At 41.8% G+C, this 17,069-nt stretch overlaps 2 protein-coding genes across 4 annotated transcripts; one reads left to right on the forward strand and one right to left on the reverse strand.

Annotated features, from left to right (window-relative positions):
• Positions 1-42: 42 nt before the first annotated feature.
• On the forward strand, positions 43-5,016 carry asphd1 (aspartate beta-hydroxylase domain containing 1). Its single transcript, XM_060039921.1, has 6 exons — positions 43-171; positions 1,824-2,292; positions 2,525-2,725; positions 3,102-3,309; positions 3,929-4,042; positions 4,172-5,016. The coding sequence occupies exons 2-6, from the start codon at positions 1,825-1,827 to the stop codon at positions 4,279-4,281; spliced, it is 1,101 nt and encodes a 366-aa protein (XP_059895904.1). The 5' UTR covers positions 43-171; position 1,824; the 3' UTR covers positions 4,282-5,016.
• Positions 5,017-5,281: 265 nt separating this feature from the next.
• On the reverse strand, positions 5,282-16,102 carry cabp5b (calcium binding protein 5b). Of its 3 annotated transcripts, none has more exons than XM_060039962.1 (7): positions 15,099-15,858; positions 10,559-10,623; positions 9,440-9,470; positions 9,201-9,344; positions 8,004-8,113; positions 7,444-7,591; positions 5,282-6,471 (listed from the first exon to the last, which is right to left on the reverse strand). In XM_060039962.1, exons 1-7 carry the CDS (start codon positions 15,109-15,111, stop codon positions 6,446-6,448), a joined length of 537 nt encoding a protein of 178 aa, XP_059895945.1. In that variant the 5' UTR covers positions 15,112-15,858; the 3' UTR covers positions 5,282-6,445. The 3 variants fall into 3 exon arrangements, with proteins under 3 accessions (XP_059895945.1, XP_059895929.1, XP_059895937.1); XM_060039946.1 differs by lacking the exon at positions 5,282-6,471 and adding an exon at positions 6,482-7,243 and having other exon boundaries at positions 15,099-16,102; XM_060039954.1 differs by lacking the exons at positions 5,282-6,471; positions 15,099-15,858 and adding exons at positions 6,482-7,243; positions 10,940-11,153.
• Between the last annotated feature and the right edge of the window lie 967 nt (positions 16,103-17,069).

The raw sequence follows: 17,069 nt of genomic DNA on the forward strand, positions 1-17,069 counted from the left end.
TTCGTGTTGCTGCTGGAGCTCCAGGTGCGCCCTAGTGGTCGTAGAGCGTCACTGCACAAGGATTGGCAATGTTCCAGAGACCGTGAGGAGCAGGCGCGTTTAAGAGAGCTGTCCACCGAGGGAAAGTGCTGAAACACAAACCACTTCAAGTGTGTCCCACCTATTAACAAGGTAATCACAACGGCGACAGCGTCTTCTGCTTGTTTGCTGGTTGCCACGCATGCCGAAGGAGACGCTATACGCATGAGCAATGTTTTGTATAGTGTGTTGAGGTTAGACGGAAAGCCAGGATGCAGCCGAATGTTTTGCTTGGAATGTGGAATGCGGAATTTAAAAATCTTTGGTCGGGGGAACAGCGATACGTGTTGCGGTGGTCTGTTCTCGTATAAGCACTGCTGTGGTGTGCATCGCGTGTTGAATGAGGATAAGGATTCTGGAAACTAGGATTGTTATATTAATTTCGCACCACTGTCACCATTCTGAAATGAACGTTAGACGAACCACATAATGAAAAGTATTTTGGTTGAAAGGCACCCACGTACATCTCTCTCTCTCTCTCTCTCTCTCGCTCTATTCTCTCTCTTTCTCTATCTTCTCTCAACATGTATTACATTTATGCATGCATTGCACGCACGTACACACACACACACACACACACACACACACACACACACACACACACACACACACACACACACACACACACACACACACACACACACACACACACACACACACACACACACAAAAGCAAATTATATTTAACGAAAGAATGTTGCTCAATTTTTTTTTTGAAAACACGTCACATTTTTTAGGAAGATCATATTTCACTCATACTACTGATAATAATTCTAGTATGGTAATATTACTTTACTACTAAATGGTAGCTACAATGGACAACATACATTAATAAAGCATCCTAAATAATGGCCTCTAAACACAGAGTGGCTTCTCCTCCCAAGTCCAGCAAACATGAGGGTTGGCAGTTCCAGACCTTGACCCTTGACCCTGAGCCCTATTTTACTATTCTGTGGGCAACATTAGACCAACAAACTCCCATCACTGAGGGCGGAGCTGAGACGTGGATCTCATTTAGGGGCCACATTGCTTATAGGACCAAGTGCATTGGACTATAAACAAACAATTTATCGCTTGGGTGTGGCTTAGTATATTTTTCGGTGCAGGGTGGGATAATTTACACCACATAAGCCACGGTTAAATGAGAAACAAAACTATAAGAACAGAGTACGTTAACCCAGCCTGGCTTGGGTAGAACTCCTATCGTCGTAGGGCTATTTCTCCTTGCCTGCTGTATTTTCTCAGCTTCTTACCTCCCTGTTCAAACACTTTAATTCAAGATTGGCTATTGATTGCAGCTGCTTCAACTCCAGCGTTGCATAAATATACCCCAAACATGGACTTGTTCCTGAAGGGATCCTTTCCAGGCACCTGCACCATGGTTCCCAGAACAAACAGGATGCTATGATCTCCATAGAGCTGCTGAATACAAAGTGGAACATTAGCAACACTGTTGCTGCCACTGAGGAGGTCGGTTCCCTGTAGGCCAAAGTAGACAGGGTGCAAGGGAGACATGGATGAAGTAATGATACAGACCATAATAGCACAGGCACAAACCTACATTCATAATAAATAAGGAACACCTAATCATTTATAATCCTGAATTGATACATTCTGGAATCTGGTCACTCATAGCGAGTTGGACATCAATGTACTACTGTTGTTTTATCATTGCATTGTATTGTGCTTCTATGTTCACTGTTCTCTGGCCTGTGTGTTTGTCTATTGGACGTGTCCCCCTGGAGCATGCACTGGTGGGCGAGTCCCTTCCCCCTGCCCCTGTGCGCCGAGCTGGGCTTCCCGCCGCTCAACGGGCTCCTCTGGCCCCTGCTGCTCCTCTTCCTGTGGTACTGTTACCGCATGGGCTCCGACCTCCCCCCGCCGGGCCGGGCCCACCCGGGGGGGAAGCACAAGTCCGGCGCCCGGCGCTTCATGATGCTGTCCCGTGGCGCGGCCAGCGGCGGCCCCCGCGAGGCGGCGTCGGGGTCCGAGGGGTCCGGGGTCCAACAGGCGCCGCCCCCCTGCATCTCCACGCAGACCGGCGAGGACGAGGACCCCGACGGAAGGGAGTACCTGACGCCGGTGCCCGGACGCCCGCTGTTCCCGGCCCAGGCGTCGGCGGCCGGCCGGAAGCTGTACGCCGCGCTGCAGGAGTACGCCAAGCGCTACGGCTGGGTGGGCATGGGACGCATCCACAAGGCACTCCGGGAACAGGTAGGCATGGCGTTAGGGTTATCCCCCAGCGGGGGCCGAGCACTGAACGTCCTCCCTGTGTGTGGCAGTAAAAGTTAGTACCACGTGCGTGTACTTGTAATGCCAGTTACTAGTTAGTCCTTTAGCAGGCGCTTTAAACCAAAGAGACCAACTGGATTTAGGGAGTTGAACAGCCCTATATAGCCACAACATGATCCTGCAAAAATAATTGTATGGGTGTTCCTTCTCTCAGGTGAGACTGAGCGACCACTCCACCATCCAGAGGCCTCACCTGTTCTTCCTGCCGGACGTCCCCAGTGTCCCTTTCTTCCCCCGCGATGCCCACCGCCATGACATCGAGCTCCTGGAAGCCCAGTACCCCCTGATCCTGGCTGAGTTCCAGGCGGTCTACCAGTGGGGTGTGGACTCCAAACTGGGATGGAGCGGTCCCAAGGTACGGCGGAAGGATTTGTCTTAATAGCTTGCACAATGCCCCAACAAACGGCAACACCGAATGTAAAATACAGGCCAACGTTGGCTGTCTAGGAATTAGGAATGTGAACCAAAAAGAACAGAACAGCCAACAACCATTGAGAATCTTAGGACCTCATATTAATTACCATATGCAAAGGCAATACATACACCATAAAGCCACATGGACGGGTCTTAATGTGTCTCACACGTTTTTTTGCTTGCTTTTGCTTTGTTCACTTCACGTGGAGCTCATATTACCTCAAAATCGAACACAGCAATAGTTTTGAATGTATTATTATTAATTGTGTGGCATCAAAAACACTAAGGCGCTGAATGCCTCTTGTGGTCTCCTCCAGGGCCAGACGGGGTTTCCCCTGTACAGTGCAGGGGTCTGTGTGGCGGGAAACTGCCGCTCCTGTCCCTACACGTACAGGACCCTGCTCTCCCTTCGGACGTTCATCAGCAGCAACTCCCTGGGGGGGGCCGGCTTCGTGCTCCTGGGGCCTGGGGTCACGTTGGGGGGCTCCTATGGGCCCACGAACGCCCGTCTGCGATGCCACCTGGGTGAGTTTGGAAGCAGCCCCTGAACCGTTATCAACAGCCATCTTGGTTCCATCTAGATTCTAAACACACAGCTTGAAACCAAGTTGGCTAAAAGTGGAATAATGCCCATGGCACATGTCATGTTTACTTATTATTTTTTATTCAGAAGACGAAACAACCAGCTTTCCTGATTTGAGCCAATCAACAGGCAAGCATGTTGGGATTCTTATATGCTTTTTGTTCTGATATTCTATAGCTCTTTCAAGTTTTGCTTTATTTTGCCAAATCCTTTTCTAGAACTATTAACACATGGAAAAAAATTGAATTAAATCATAGGTACGAAGAGATTCTACCAATAATTTCTTCTATATCAGTGAACCCCCATGTATGATTCATAACTCCAGATAGCCATCCCAGTATTAGTGGGTAAAATAAGCCATAGAGATTTCAATTTACATCTTACTTTTCACAAACAACTATGTTTTGGGACAATACAGTCCTGCTGTGAAGGTTACCTGCGACAGCAGGTTTTCTGGCATATGATTACCCTCAAATGAATATCCTTTCATATTATGTCAGGTCAGTGTACGGTAGTTGGCGTCGCTTTCATAAATATGAGAAATATGAATATTGTGTGCAGGTCTACAGACGCCACCTCTTTGTGAGCTCGTGGTCGGAGGTGAACCACAGCGCTGGTCAGAGGGACACTGCCTCTTAGTGGACGATTCTTTCCTTCACACCATTTCACACAAAGGTCGGTAAAACTTTATAATTATTATTTATGTATAGAAAGATAGATTTATGCATATATATAGGTTGTTTGTTCAACCTGTTGCTTTACCAACCTAACCAATCGTTACATACAACCATTTTAATCCATCAGGGCCCCCCGAGGATGGTCCCCGAGCCATTTTCAGCGTTGATCTCTGGCACCCCAACGTGGCTGCAGCTGAGCGACAAGCATTGGACTTTATATTCAACCCAGACCTGTGAATCCTTCCTGCCACGCCAAGAATCTACCTGATGCCTTATTTAAACCATGCTTGTTTTGGGCCATATGTATAAAAGAAATCCCAGCCAATCGATCACTGTGTGGATCTACGCTTACTGCCATAAGCCATGGATTATATAACCCAAACAGAGCAACGCTGATGTTATCAACCTTTGAGAGCAATGCGTACTAGGGCACATTATATCATGTACACCATGGATGTTCCTTGCACGAGAAACCTGTTACTCAATGACAGCTACACCATGTTTTTAGCCTGTGCATGTTTTTAACCTTTGCATGCATTCCTTCTGGAAGAGAATGCTTTGAGATCCATGGCAAGATGGCTCCTATCTTCTTCTCGTAATTTAAGTCAATAACTGTGAGCATATAAGCAAAATGACATACCGGACAAGCCTGATTCATAGGCCTTCTAGGCTCTTTCCTCTTTACTGGAAATATAGTCTTCTATATATATATTATATATATATATATATTATATATACATGTATCTTGATATTCGCATGTGCCAGTCTATCTTTCTCAAAAGTGATCTTATACCTATCTGATATATAGCCTATATTTCTTCGTGTTCAACTCACATAAACACTGTGGTTCAAGTACTGCATGAACTGTGAATGTTTACACAACCGACAAATGAATATTCTGGTTTCAGTTTTCATCCATATCGTGAATGGTGTAAACCATAACCAACCTAATAAATGGGCATTGTCCAAGTATTGCTGAAAATTATTGTTTGTTTTAAAATGTATCACTGCTACAATGACATTTGACAAAGGAAGATTACATAATTAAAAAAAGCACATTTGAACCTTTCAGAAATATATTGAACAGGGATTGTCTGTTAATAAATACTTATAAGCAGCCTGGGAGATAAACATACGTACATAACCTTTCATACAACACGGGTATTATAAAGGCATCTCCCGGTCATTTATTAGCACAAATAAGTTAATTGTATGTCAAAATGAAAGAGCCAACAAATTTGCACAATGCAAAGGAGATGTTGTTGAAATTTATTTTTAGAAGACTATTTATCTTCCACAATTTCACTCATGATAGGGATAAGCAGAATCCTCAGCACAGCACAGATCTCAAGTACAATGAGGGACTTGGAAGAATTGACCTAAATGCACTTTGTTCTAAAAGATTCTCTCCATTAACCTTTTTCAGTTGCAGAGTAACATTAGATTAATTTAGTACATGAAAGCTTCCTTGTCTGCCATCTGCTCATGTCATCAGGATTAGATGGACTCAACTAATCCACGGCATAAAGACAGATTAATCCAGACATATACATGCATACAAAATGTATGCCTTCATATACATACACCAGACACACACACACACCAAATAATTTGGTTGTCTTATGCAATTGCCAATGGTTTCAAAACATGAACTTGTGTTATATGGGTTCAGTGTTACAAATCTTACTAAATATGTCAATTCTATAGGAAACAATATACATGTCAGTGTAAATGCTGAAATCTTTTTTCCTATTGGATAGCCCTGACCACGTTAAGCGTGGTGAGACAGGATTAGTTAAGAGAGATTACAACATCAACAACAACAACAACAACAACAACAACAAGTGAATGCATAGGTCCAGTTGCCTCCCACAACCAGTTCATAAGTTATTAACAATTGGATTATTTGTGAAGATATATAATTCAACAGCATATTTTTCAGTGCAAAGCAGCTGCAAGAGACTGACTGCCGAAGAAGATGTCAAGGACCTTGGATATTGATAATCCATTCTTCATAAAAACTGTGTCAAAGATCAAATATTTAACTTAAGGTCTGGTTCTCCGAGGCCATTGTCACTGCATAACTCTGTGCTAGGACTGTCTTGATATATAAAGTAGACAAACAAACACAACAAGTAAAATAATATTTATGTTTTAGGTTTTAAGTCCAAGAATACAAATACATTGCAGACATTTACATGTAAAATATTGTGCTACTTCTTTTCTTACGTAGCAACAAATGGCAAATATTATAAATAAATTAAACAAAATAAATCATTTCTGGTAAGCATTTAAAAAAAGTCAGCAGTTAAAAATAGTCCAAGATGTTGATATTTAGTAGGGAAAGTACTAAAAGACTTCCTTTCCTCTGTCACACTTCCAGGATTTCTTCATGGTGCCGTTAACGGGACATCATTTTAACAAACTCTGGAAGAAAAAACAGGGAAACGCCAATAATGCTAAAGATCTTTAAAGGTTGAACCGTTCCCTTTTTAAGATCTAATCAATTTGGTTTGAGACGTTTCTGAAGGGGTTTTGCACACATCTCAAACACCCAGTTCTAAAAGCCACTCGCCCAAACCCCTGCACTCTTATTTTTATTATTCCTAAAACAGCAGGAAAGTCACTAAATCCTTAAATCTAGGACTATGTCACTAGATACTGATCCAGAAATCTTTTTTATTTCCTGCATGCATGTTGTCAACCCCTGACAAAATAACTATTCCAGCTCCAAAACAGCTTGAAATATTTTGCATGAACAGACTCGCATTGTGTTTTATGGAAGTGATATAACCTGAACACACAAATGCTTATTTTTGAGTGATTCGTTGTAATAATTTTAAGTAAAATTAATAATTTTAAGTCAGTGGCTACATTTAAATCAATTTAAAAGGGATTTGTGAAAAATCTCCTTGCAGCTAGAGATAGCTTTGTTTTTCTTTCCAATTGAAAAATGTTTGTCAGCATTCAAATTGCCAATGTAGCAACAATGGCTGGTACTCAGACCAAGCCAGTCTCTTGACTGGCTTTTGTGGGTAGATTCCTTTAGCTGTTGTGCATCCTTGTAGACATGTCCACCTTCCCCCATAGTATATTGACAATTAACTTGGCCTCTCCTGCAATGGCTTACTTCAGTCACAGACAATCCTGAACTCTCCATGATGGTCATTGCGCTCATCCATTGTTTCCTTTGTTGTTACTGCCCACGATGTGAAAGTTTCCCAGTCAGGTCATGTACATCCATTGTCTCATTGAAGATGCATGGTACATTTCAGCCTTTGGCTTGCCATGACCATCCTTTATTAAATAAAATACTTTGCTGCCAAGAAGAGTGTGTGCGTATATGTGTGCTAATGTGTGTGCGTGTGCATGTGTGTGTGTGTGTAGTTTGCCTCTCACCCTCAAAGTCAACTGTGCCATCTCCATTTTTGTCCGCCTCCCGGACCACCTGTTCGATCTCGGTCTTGGTGGTCTGCTCGCCCAGTAACTTGGTCATCGCATGGCGCAGTTCTTCAGTGGTGATGCTGCCGTCACCATCTAAGTCAAACTTAATAGTAAATGGAAAGAATATTAGCCCACAATATTTTCAATGTATAATTATTTATTCATAAATAATAGTGATATCATTTTTATATGGCTACTCTATGCTACCATTTCTGAGGGACAAAATCACAGTTTCTCATCCCTTGTCAAACGTCTCCATCTGAATTTGATTGCTTACAATATTAATTAATCTGTTTGATTATTAATCACTGGGATAACCAATAAATCTTTTTTTATTGGATTTTATAAGGACTTTATGGAATGTTGAATTTAATTAATTTAAGATGGTTAAATTACAACTGCTTTCAGAGTCTTATAATATTAGGAATTTTTTAACACACACATCAAACTTTTCCAGAGGAAACTCTACTAGAAATGCATAGCTACTTAAATAGCTTACATAGCTATCATCTCACCTCTTTAAATGCATCTTTCAGTTCTTTCAGCCCGATCATCCCTGACGTTTCTGCCAGAAGCTTGGGGGTCATCAGTTCCACAAAATCTTCAAAGTCTACTCTTCCTCCCACTGTGGTACAATAAAAGCAACACATTCATAAGGTCATTAGAAATCACGCAATTCCCAAAGCTCACAACCTAACCCTAACCTCAAGCAGGGTTATCTGTTCTGCATACAGAACAGACTGCATCGCAGGTGATTGATCCCAGCCAAATGGAACTGGGTCTGTTCCCCAATTCTGCAGCCTTCTTTTAGTCATCCTAGAGTAAGATGCCTAACCCTTCTAGATCCTTAAAGGCATTATCCGGCGAAAGTCCGATGTCATTTTTTGAACGTCTTTCATGAGTTGGTTGCCGTACAGCTTTGCCTTGATATTTGAATATTTAAAAGACAAAACTAGATGCCAATCAAAGTGCTATGAGACAAGAGAGAAATGTAACCTTAATTGGAAAAAATACATAGCCAGTTGAATGCCAGTGCAGCCATGTGTCATAACTACATAATCCAGCTGTATACTCAAAAAAGTTAAAATTATTGTTCGGGCACAAAGACATGCAAAATAACTGTTGAATATATTATACAAATCTTTTGGTATTTATCGGGATATTCTGCTGATGCACTCATTGCTCATGACCGGAGTCTTCCATAAGACCTACCGCTAAAGCTTGCGAGCAAGTCAGAGAAAAGTTGTGACTTTGTTGAGCGACCTTTGCTTGCTCTTAGCGATGGCGGTACCAGAAGTTTTGTGTATTTGTTAGCATATTAAATAATTTGGCTCTTGCATAACCTGCTTGCATTGATCAAGGTAAGCTCAAACTCTATGCATGCATAACGTGGTGTTAATCAGAACCGCAATTCGTATCCTATGTTGACACTACTTAACCATCACGCAAGTTGAAGTGTGTCTTATGAGAGATGCCTGAAGAGAGGGGTTGGATTATTTTCAGTTCGATACTTCAAAATTTAGCTTGACTGGTTTCTCCAAATTATCTACCATATCTTTAACTAATCTCAGGGACCATAACACAAAATATAAAACAAGTTAATGGACACTTTATGTGAAAGTATGATTGTGTATGTGAAGAAGAAATGGACGTTCTGGTGCCAAAAACTTCTGAAATAGCGATGCGTGAATAAGGCCAACAGAAAGACTTACAGTTCATGTTGATGTTCTGGCCCAGTTCTATGAGTTCCATTTCGGTTGGCATGTAGCCCATAGTTCTCATAAGGTTGCCCAGGTCCTTACAGCTTATGAAGCCATCTTTGTCCTTATCAAACTCCTCAAAAGCCTCCCGTAACTCTACCAACAAAAAATATACATCAAATCAATATGATTCAAATAACGGTTAAAGTCAAATAACGGTATGAAAAGAAAAGGGAGCATTTGTAGCCTACCTTCTATTTCCTCATTGGTCAGTTGTCTTTGCTGTTAAAAAAAGTAAACTCATTACATTATCTATCTGCTCTGCAGATAGAAAAAAAAATACCAAAATGTTTTGATTGATAGTTGTATTTTTGGACTTGAAATAAATTATATGTTTTGGGTTTTTATCTGTATCTTGTGAATTATTGAAGGAAATTGGGGAATAAAATGGTTAAAAAGTTATTTACCATGCATTTATATGGAATCAAATTGAGGCCAAACGAAAAAAGAAAAAAAAATATGGCGACAAGGGGAGGTTTTTGTTTACAATTCAAAATTTCACTAATCGGAACCAACGATTTTTTCCCTGAAGACAATACTTTGGGCATCAATTGGACTTCATATCTTAACCAAACATTATGTAGCAGTAATATACCTTTTCATAAAAATAAATATGCATTTAGTCTTAAAACAGGTTGGAGGCTCAGATGCTCAGGTATTACCGACATTGTTGCATCGTCCTATGGCATATCTTTGGATATGATAAATGATATCACCCATCTCCAAATGCTGTCAGGGACAGCATTTTTTATGCTGTCAGGACAGGACTTTTCTGTCGTGACATGGTAAACACAGTTGGTGGTCCTCTTTTTAATTATTCAATAACTCAGTGAACATTTGTTTATACTTAACTTGCGCCTACCTGGCAACATCACACTTATATGAACAGAAACCCAAACCTCAAGTCTGTTTTCCGTTCTTTTCCTTTTTTTGTGCATTTTAAAAGACCTCTGTTTAGGACACACGGTAAATTTGTGATAAGGTAATTTTTTTTTTTTCCAAAGTGCAAACATACATTTACAGACACCACATAACACGACAAAACCCAGATACGTGCGACAGACATGTAACATATACCAAAACATAAAGAATATATACGGGGCCAAGGACAGATTACGAGAGGGTTTGGGGAGGTGTTTGTGAGAGGGAGAGTGTGTGTGTGTGTGTGTGTGTATAAGGTAATTTTTTTAAAGAAAAGGTTGGTAATATTATAATTCTTTGAGTGCAAATTCTAGTATTTCAGTAGGTGAATTTAAAGATGCACACACTGAAGTTAAGAAGTCACTGTACTAGTCAATAGCAAAACGTACCTGTCTTCTGTTGCCACGCCTGAGGAAGATACAGGCCTGTCCCGAACTCATGATGCTCCAAGGTTCTGGAGAAGATCACAGATTTATCAGTCCCTAAAAGAAAAGCTAAACAGTGTAGTAGCCTAACTCACTACTACAACACGTTTGTGCAAGTGTCTTTGCGCTTGGTACAACTGTGATCTGATTCGTGTATGCCAGCAGAATGAGGTCTCAAAAGGATTATCTCAGCCTGCTTTTTCATGCAGAAAAGAACGAGAGGCTTAATGCTCAGACGATGCTTCAAAATTGTTTGTTTCCTTCATTATTCAATACAATGTGGACCATTTATGACTATTTCAGTTCAGACAAGGGAAAATGTTTTATTGCCCCCAAATAACTTACCTTCTGGGATTTTTGGAATTGGTTTCAGGAATTTTATCAATGTGGAACTTCCTTATCAGATTTGTTTTTTTTGCTAATTTTTTCTTTTTTGTTCCCAGATTCTCGTTATGCCCCCTGTAATCCTTATTTTGGTTGAAAGTATAATACGTTCCGTTTATCTGTTGTGCCTTGAACAGGAAGGGACTGGAATCTTTTCGACAACAGCTGTGTCGTTGAGGCCATGGAATATAAATCCAGCATATATCACATGGTTCCCAGTCCTCAATTGCATAGCATTAGTAATCTAAAAAAACAACACATTATTTACATGCATTTATCGATACTGTAAAAAAGGATAAGCCCCCCCCCCCCCCCCCCCCAAATGGTGATGAAACTGATACATATTGGTGATGGGCAGTATGTATTTTACATTTATATTTAGGGCATTTAGCAGACGCTTTTATCCAAAGCAACTTACAATAAGTAAGTAAAAGCAACTTACAATAATGCCGCGTTTCCACTGCAGGGTGCGGAACGGATCGGATCGCAAAGGTGCGGTAGGGAGGGGGCGGTATAGCCCAGCTCAGTTCCGAGGTCGCGTTTCCACTGCCGACAGTACCCTTTGTGGTAGGCTGGATGTCGATCGCCGCGGCAGCTACGTAAACATCGTAAAAAACGTCTTCCTTCCCAAGAATGCAGACGAACGTCTCCACCTCCTTGTTCGCCCAAGCAAGCGTTTTACGCGACAAGTTAATTGTAAAGAATAATACCTCGAGGCTACTGTTCGTTTGTTTTTATCCCCGCGTCACCCGGAAGTGACGATTCTGTCGACCAATCAACGGAGGGGGGGTGTAGCTAGAATTTCATGGGACCCTTTCAGGCGTCTCGTCTCGTTTGCGGTACCCCAACGGAGGAGTCCCGAGAACGGGGCCGGGACGGGTACGGCAAAGTCCGGGTCACGCCCACTTTTGGCGGTGGAAACGCGACCCGACCAACACCTTTGCGATCCGATCCGTTCCGCACCCTGCAGTGGAAACGCGCCATTAGTATCCTTTAAGGTAGGCCGGATGTCGATCGCCGCGGCAGCAACGTAAACATCGTAAACAATGTCTTCCTCCCCAAGAATGCAGTCGAACGTCTCCACCTCCTTGTTTGACCAAGCAAGCGTTTTACGCGACATGTTAATTGTAAAGAATAATACCTCAAGGCTACTGTTTGTTTGTTTTTATCCCCACGTCGCCCGGGCCGGAAGTGATGATTCTGTTGACCAATCAACGGAGGGGATGTGTAGCTAGAATTAACCGGGACCCTTTCAGGCGTCTCGTCTCGTTTTCAGTACCCCAACGGAGGAGTACTGAAAACGAGGCCAAAACGGGTACAGCTAAGTCCGGGTCACGCCCACTTTTGGCGGTGGAAACGCAACCCGTACCGCACCTTTGCGAACCGATCCGTTCCGCACCCTGCAGTGGAAACGCGGCATAAGTACTATGAATAAGTGCAATGTAGATTAAGGGAGTACAATAAGTGCATACATTAAGTGGACGTACGGACGTACAATATACAATGGTGGCCGGAAGGGGCTGGGTAGCTATGCAGAGTCGAGGTGAACTCCGAACAGGTGAGTTTTGAGTCTTTTGCGGAAGCGGGTGAGCGACTCTGCGATCCTGACATCGGGAGAGTCGTTCCACCACTGAGGTCCCAAAACAGAGAAAAGTTGTGACTTTGTTGAGCGACCTTTGCTTGCTCTTAGCGATGGCGGTACCAGAAGTTTTGTGTATTTGTTAGCATATTAAATAATTTGGCTGTTGCATAACCTGCTTGCATTGATCAAGGTAAGCTCAAACTCTATGCATGCATAACGTGGTGTTAATCAGAACCGCAATTCGTATCCTATGTTGACACTACTTAACCATCCAACTTACCAGTTAGTGTAGTTTGACTTCTTTTGACATCATATACCAATCTTAACTCTGGGATGTTCTGAGACAGCGCTCGAATGCGTACAGTTAGACTGTTAAAAGAGCTATAAAAAAAAAATATATATATTTTCCATCAACCAATGAATTAATCCCATTATTCATTTTTATTGGTCCTATTGTTTGCATGGTGACACGACATGAGACTTCACTGTAGCCAAATGCATCCTGGAACAAAGACACCATCCTGCGTCTTTTTATAACATAAATAGGCCTGTATAACATCTATGTTTTTTACTTCCCTCCTGCATGTTGGAACCTCAGTTGAAGGTCAAGGGACTGTAGGGCCTGTAGTACAATTATCAAATGGTATGGATTGTCAAATGTCCATTTTGATGTAGAAATGGAATGCCATTCACAAAACTACAAACATTTGACTATACACCATGTCTACAGTTGTAACTACTGCTCCTAAATGGCACAACGAGACAGGGATAACTACAATTAAAGTGGAGTTAAAGTAAGTCAAGTAAGTTAGCCATGCAGCACCATGAAGAAACTCAAGCTATGTTGTTCATTGGCTGTAACAATATTAACTCACAGAAATACAGACACAGGTGAATCAGGTTTATTGTTATAGGTACCTACTTCAATTTGTTTATTGAGTCCTCCGGTATATCAATAGCATGGTTATGTCTGGGGTACAGTAGGAGATTTTTAATTATCCTTTAATTAACCTTTTGTTAAGGCATTAAAGTCATTAAATTGTAATCAAATTACCTTGTAGTAGTTTAATTAATACTTGAATTATTTCCTTATTAATGAATATTCTGTTGAATGAAAATACATTCCTTTATATTTTATTAGTGGGAGGATCTAAAGAGTCGGAGGCCCAATGCTTGGTTGGCCAGGGAAAGCCCTCTTCTTTTGTTATTTTTCTGCAGATATTCCGATAGTCAAAATCATATGTGTATTTCTTAGGTCACATTTATGTTGATGAATCAATTAATTTCACATTATATATGGGGGTGAGGAGCAGCACATAGGTAATCACTTTCTTATGTACAATGAATCTTTGTATCTTTTCTGGTAATGTCATGTCAATAAAGTTAATAGTATTGACTCAATAAACCAAACTAGGCTGTATATTGAACGTGTAGTACTCTCCCATCGGCAAACCATAGCATCACCACTGATGGATCCCTACCAATTTTCTTACCAGTCTAACAGATGTGTGGAAGATACCATCAACCTAGGAGTTCACCCTATACTGCAACACCTGGAGTCAAGCAACACCTATGCACCCTTGATGTTCATTGACATTAGCTTAGCCTTAAACTCCATTGATCCACTCATCCTCTTCTCTAGGCTACAAGCCATGAACATAAACTCAGCCCTGTGTAGCCTGGATAAAGGGTGTATATTATCTCCTCTTCTGTTCTCAATCTACACTAATGACATGAGAGCTCACCATCACTCTGTAGAAGTATTGAAGTATGCAGATGACAGATGAGTCCCAGTACCACAAGGAGGTGAAATGGGCTATGGACTGGTATACTGAAAACAAGCTCCATCTTAACGACTCAAAAACCAAAGAGATGGTTGTGGATATGAGAACACCAAAGCCCCGTCTATTATATGGGATCAGCCTATAACCTTGACTGACTCCTTTTAATTTCTTGGCTCACATATCAGCCATAATTTGAAATGGGACATTAACACCACCCACCTTATAAAAAAAGGCAAATCAGAGACTTTATTTCCTAACTTTCCTAAAAAACTTTCCTAAAAAAGTTTGAACAAAAAGCTTTTGGTGCTCTTCTACAAAGCCATCGTTGAAAGTAACATCAAATCTTCATTCATCGTCTGGTATGGGAGCTCTGACAGTCCAAGTGGAAATTAGAGAGAGTTATCATCAAAGCCTCCAACATCACTGGTTGTGACCTTCCATCAGTCCACTCTCTGTATGCTGAACGCAGGTTGAACCGGGCAACCAAGATCATCTGGGACACCTCACATCCGAGCCATGATCTCTTCCAACTTCTGCCCTCTGGAAGAAGCTATAGATCTCTTGGATCTCTTGGAACGACACCCTTCAACAACAGCTTCTACCCTTCAGCAATTAAACTCCTGAACTCCTGAAGATTAGGCTCTACTTATTTATTTAAATGTATCCCCTCCCGCTATTAATCCCCTCCCCCACATACACAATGCATTACATTTATATGCCCCGATGATATAGCAAGACATGTGCATGTACAAACCTGGTTTGGACATGTTCCGTTCGTTACAATGGTTTATCTGCCCAGGTAGCCATTCGTGGCGGGAAAGAGGGAGTCGGCTTTGGATGCCGAACTTTCCCTTTGGACCTCAGTGAAGTTCACTAGTATTGTAACTCCTGAGCTGTGTGGTGCCATCGAGAAGCCAGTTGATATTGATGGAGGCAGGGCCGAATCTGTAAGCCAGGCACACCAGCTCATTTGGACCCTGCAGAAGTACGGCCGAAGGCTGGCTATGGGAAAGTGATCCTGAAAGAGAATGACAAAATGTGAGCATCATTTAAGAATGTATACACACAAGAATCAAGGCAGAAAGGAAACCAGCATGTGATGCCTGTTGTCCAGTTGCAGATTAATGCACAGAGGGATGTGTCCACTACACGCCGTCAAAATATTTTGTGAGGAAATGTTGAAAAGTATATTTAATGTACATATCTAATTCAGCTAATGAACTCCCAGCCCGCTCCTCGATGACAATACACACATTTATAAGTGTGAGCATAATTAGAAGTAAATTACAGTTTTCAGTTGTCCATCGATTATTATTTGTGCAGAATGTGATGTTCATGCCAAAAACGGCCATTAAATGAAAAATTGGTTAGTTTGACACCAAGTTTTAACTCCAACTCTACCTAGAACAAATACAGAGAATTGTAGTAGTACATAATACATAAGAAAAAAGGAGGCTCAAATAAACTCCAAGTACTCTTATGAAGTATTGCTAAATAATACTTACAAACTCATTTTCCTACACATCATTGCTATTGTTTTAGTTGATTAAATTGCTTCGTAGGAGCAACCATTTTTTAAGGTCCTCTTCATCGTATTGTTTTAATGATCGATGGAAAAAATGGCAATAAAACTTCCTTCATTTGATCTAACATCAGAAAATAAAAGGAGATGCATTAGTATCAAATAAATTGGTAACAGTGTCCATTTAATTTCCAGAATCGATTAGTATTGGCATCGGCAATTATTCATGATGTACAATCATTTAGTGATTCATGAAAGTAGGCTACCAGAATAGTTATTCAAAATAAGAATTACTGCCCCAAGACTCTCCGTACCTTGATGGCAGTGGTTCCAATACTGTTGACCAGTGTGATGAGGAAGAGGATGATGAAGGTGTTCAATGTGCTTTGCATGCTATCTTGTTGTCCATCCACAGCGTTACTCCATTGGCTTTGAGTCAAGACAAGATACGCTGGTCGGGAGAGTCCAGCATCTATCAATACTTGATATTCAACCTCTGTCCCTGGTATACTTGCTGAAAACCAATGTCACACTTATTATGTTTGCAGCGTGTATATAGTGTCCTGCAAAAGTAGACATGTCTTAGTTATATATTAGGGCTGGCCCGAATGCCCCGAGGTTGTGCAAAAACATAACGGCTCAATAAATAACCCTAAATTCTCAGAAGAAAACGCAAAGCGATGATCAGGAGAAAAGAGCGAGTCTGTAACTTCTGACTCAACCCCATTTCATAGAACCTATGAAAAAAGGGCAATGCAGAGCAACAAAGCTTCTCCTATGTCCGCAACTGGGCGTGGAGTTAGGAAAAAACCCAAGCCACCAACTGCGGCAAGCAACACGGCCCCTCTAACGTCCGCTCCAAACGAGAGGAATGGAGTGATGGAATGAATTGTTCGTCTTCATGCGGAGAATACCGCTGCAGGGCAGGCCAAAGCGACAGAGTACCATGCCACGAGCATAACGGGCAGCTCCGCCTTCTCCATACAGCATCCGACTGAAGAGGGAGAAAGCGGGGAAAGTCAGGAAACGAGTCCAAGCCCGCCCATGAAGCACACGGGAACGCTGCACGGAGGCGGGGGAACCCCCGGTTGAACTACGACGCTCTACAACCGCAAAGGTGGGCGTCTTCACACTGCGTGTGTGATGGAGTTGCTTGTCGGCAAGCAGGAAAATCCACGCTGAGGTCCCCACCTCAGCGTGTTA

Source organism: Gadus macrocephalus, chromosome 2 (assembly GCF_031168955.1).
Source record: "Gadus macrocephalus chromosome 2, ASM3116895v1".
Lineage (NCBI taxonomy): Eukaryota > Metazoa > Chordata > Actinopteri > Gadiformes > Gadidae > Gadus > Gadus macrocephalus.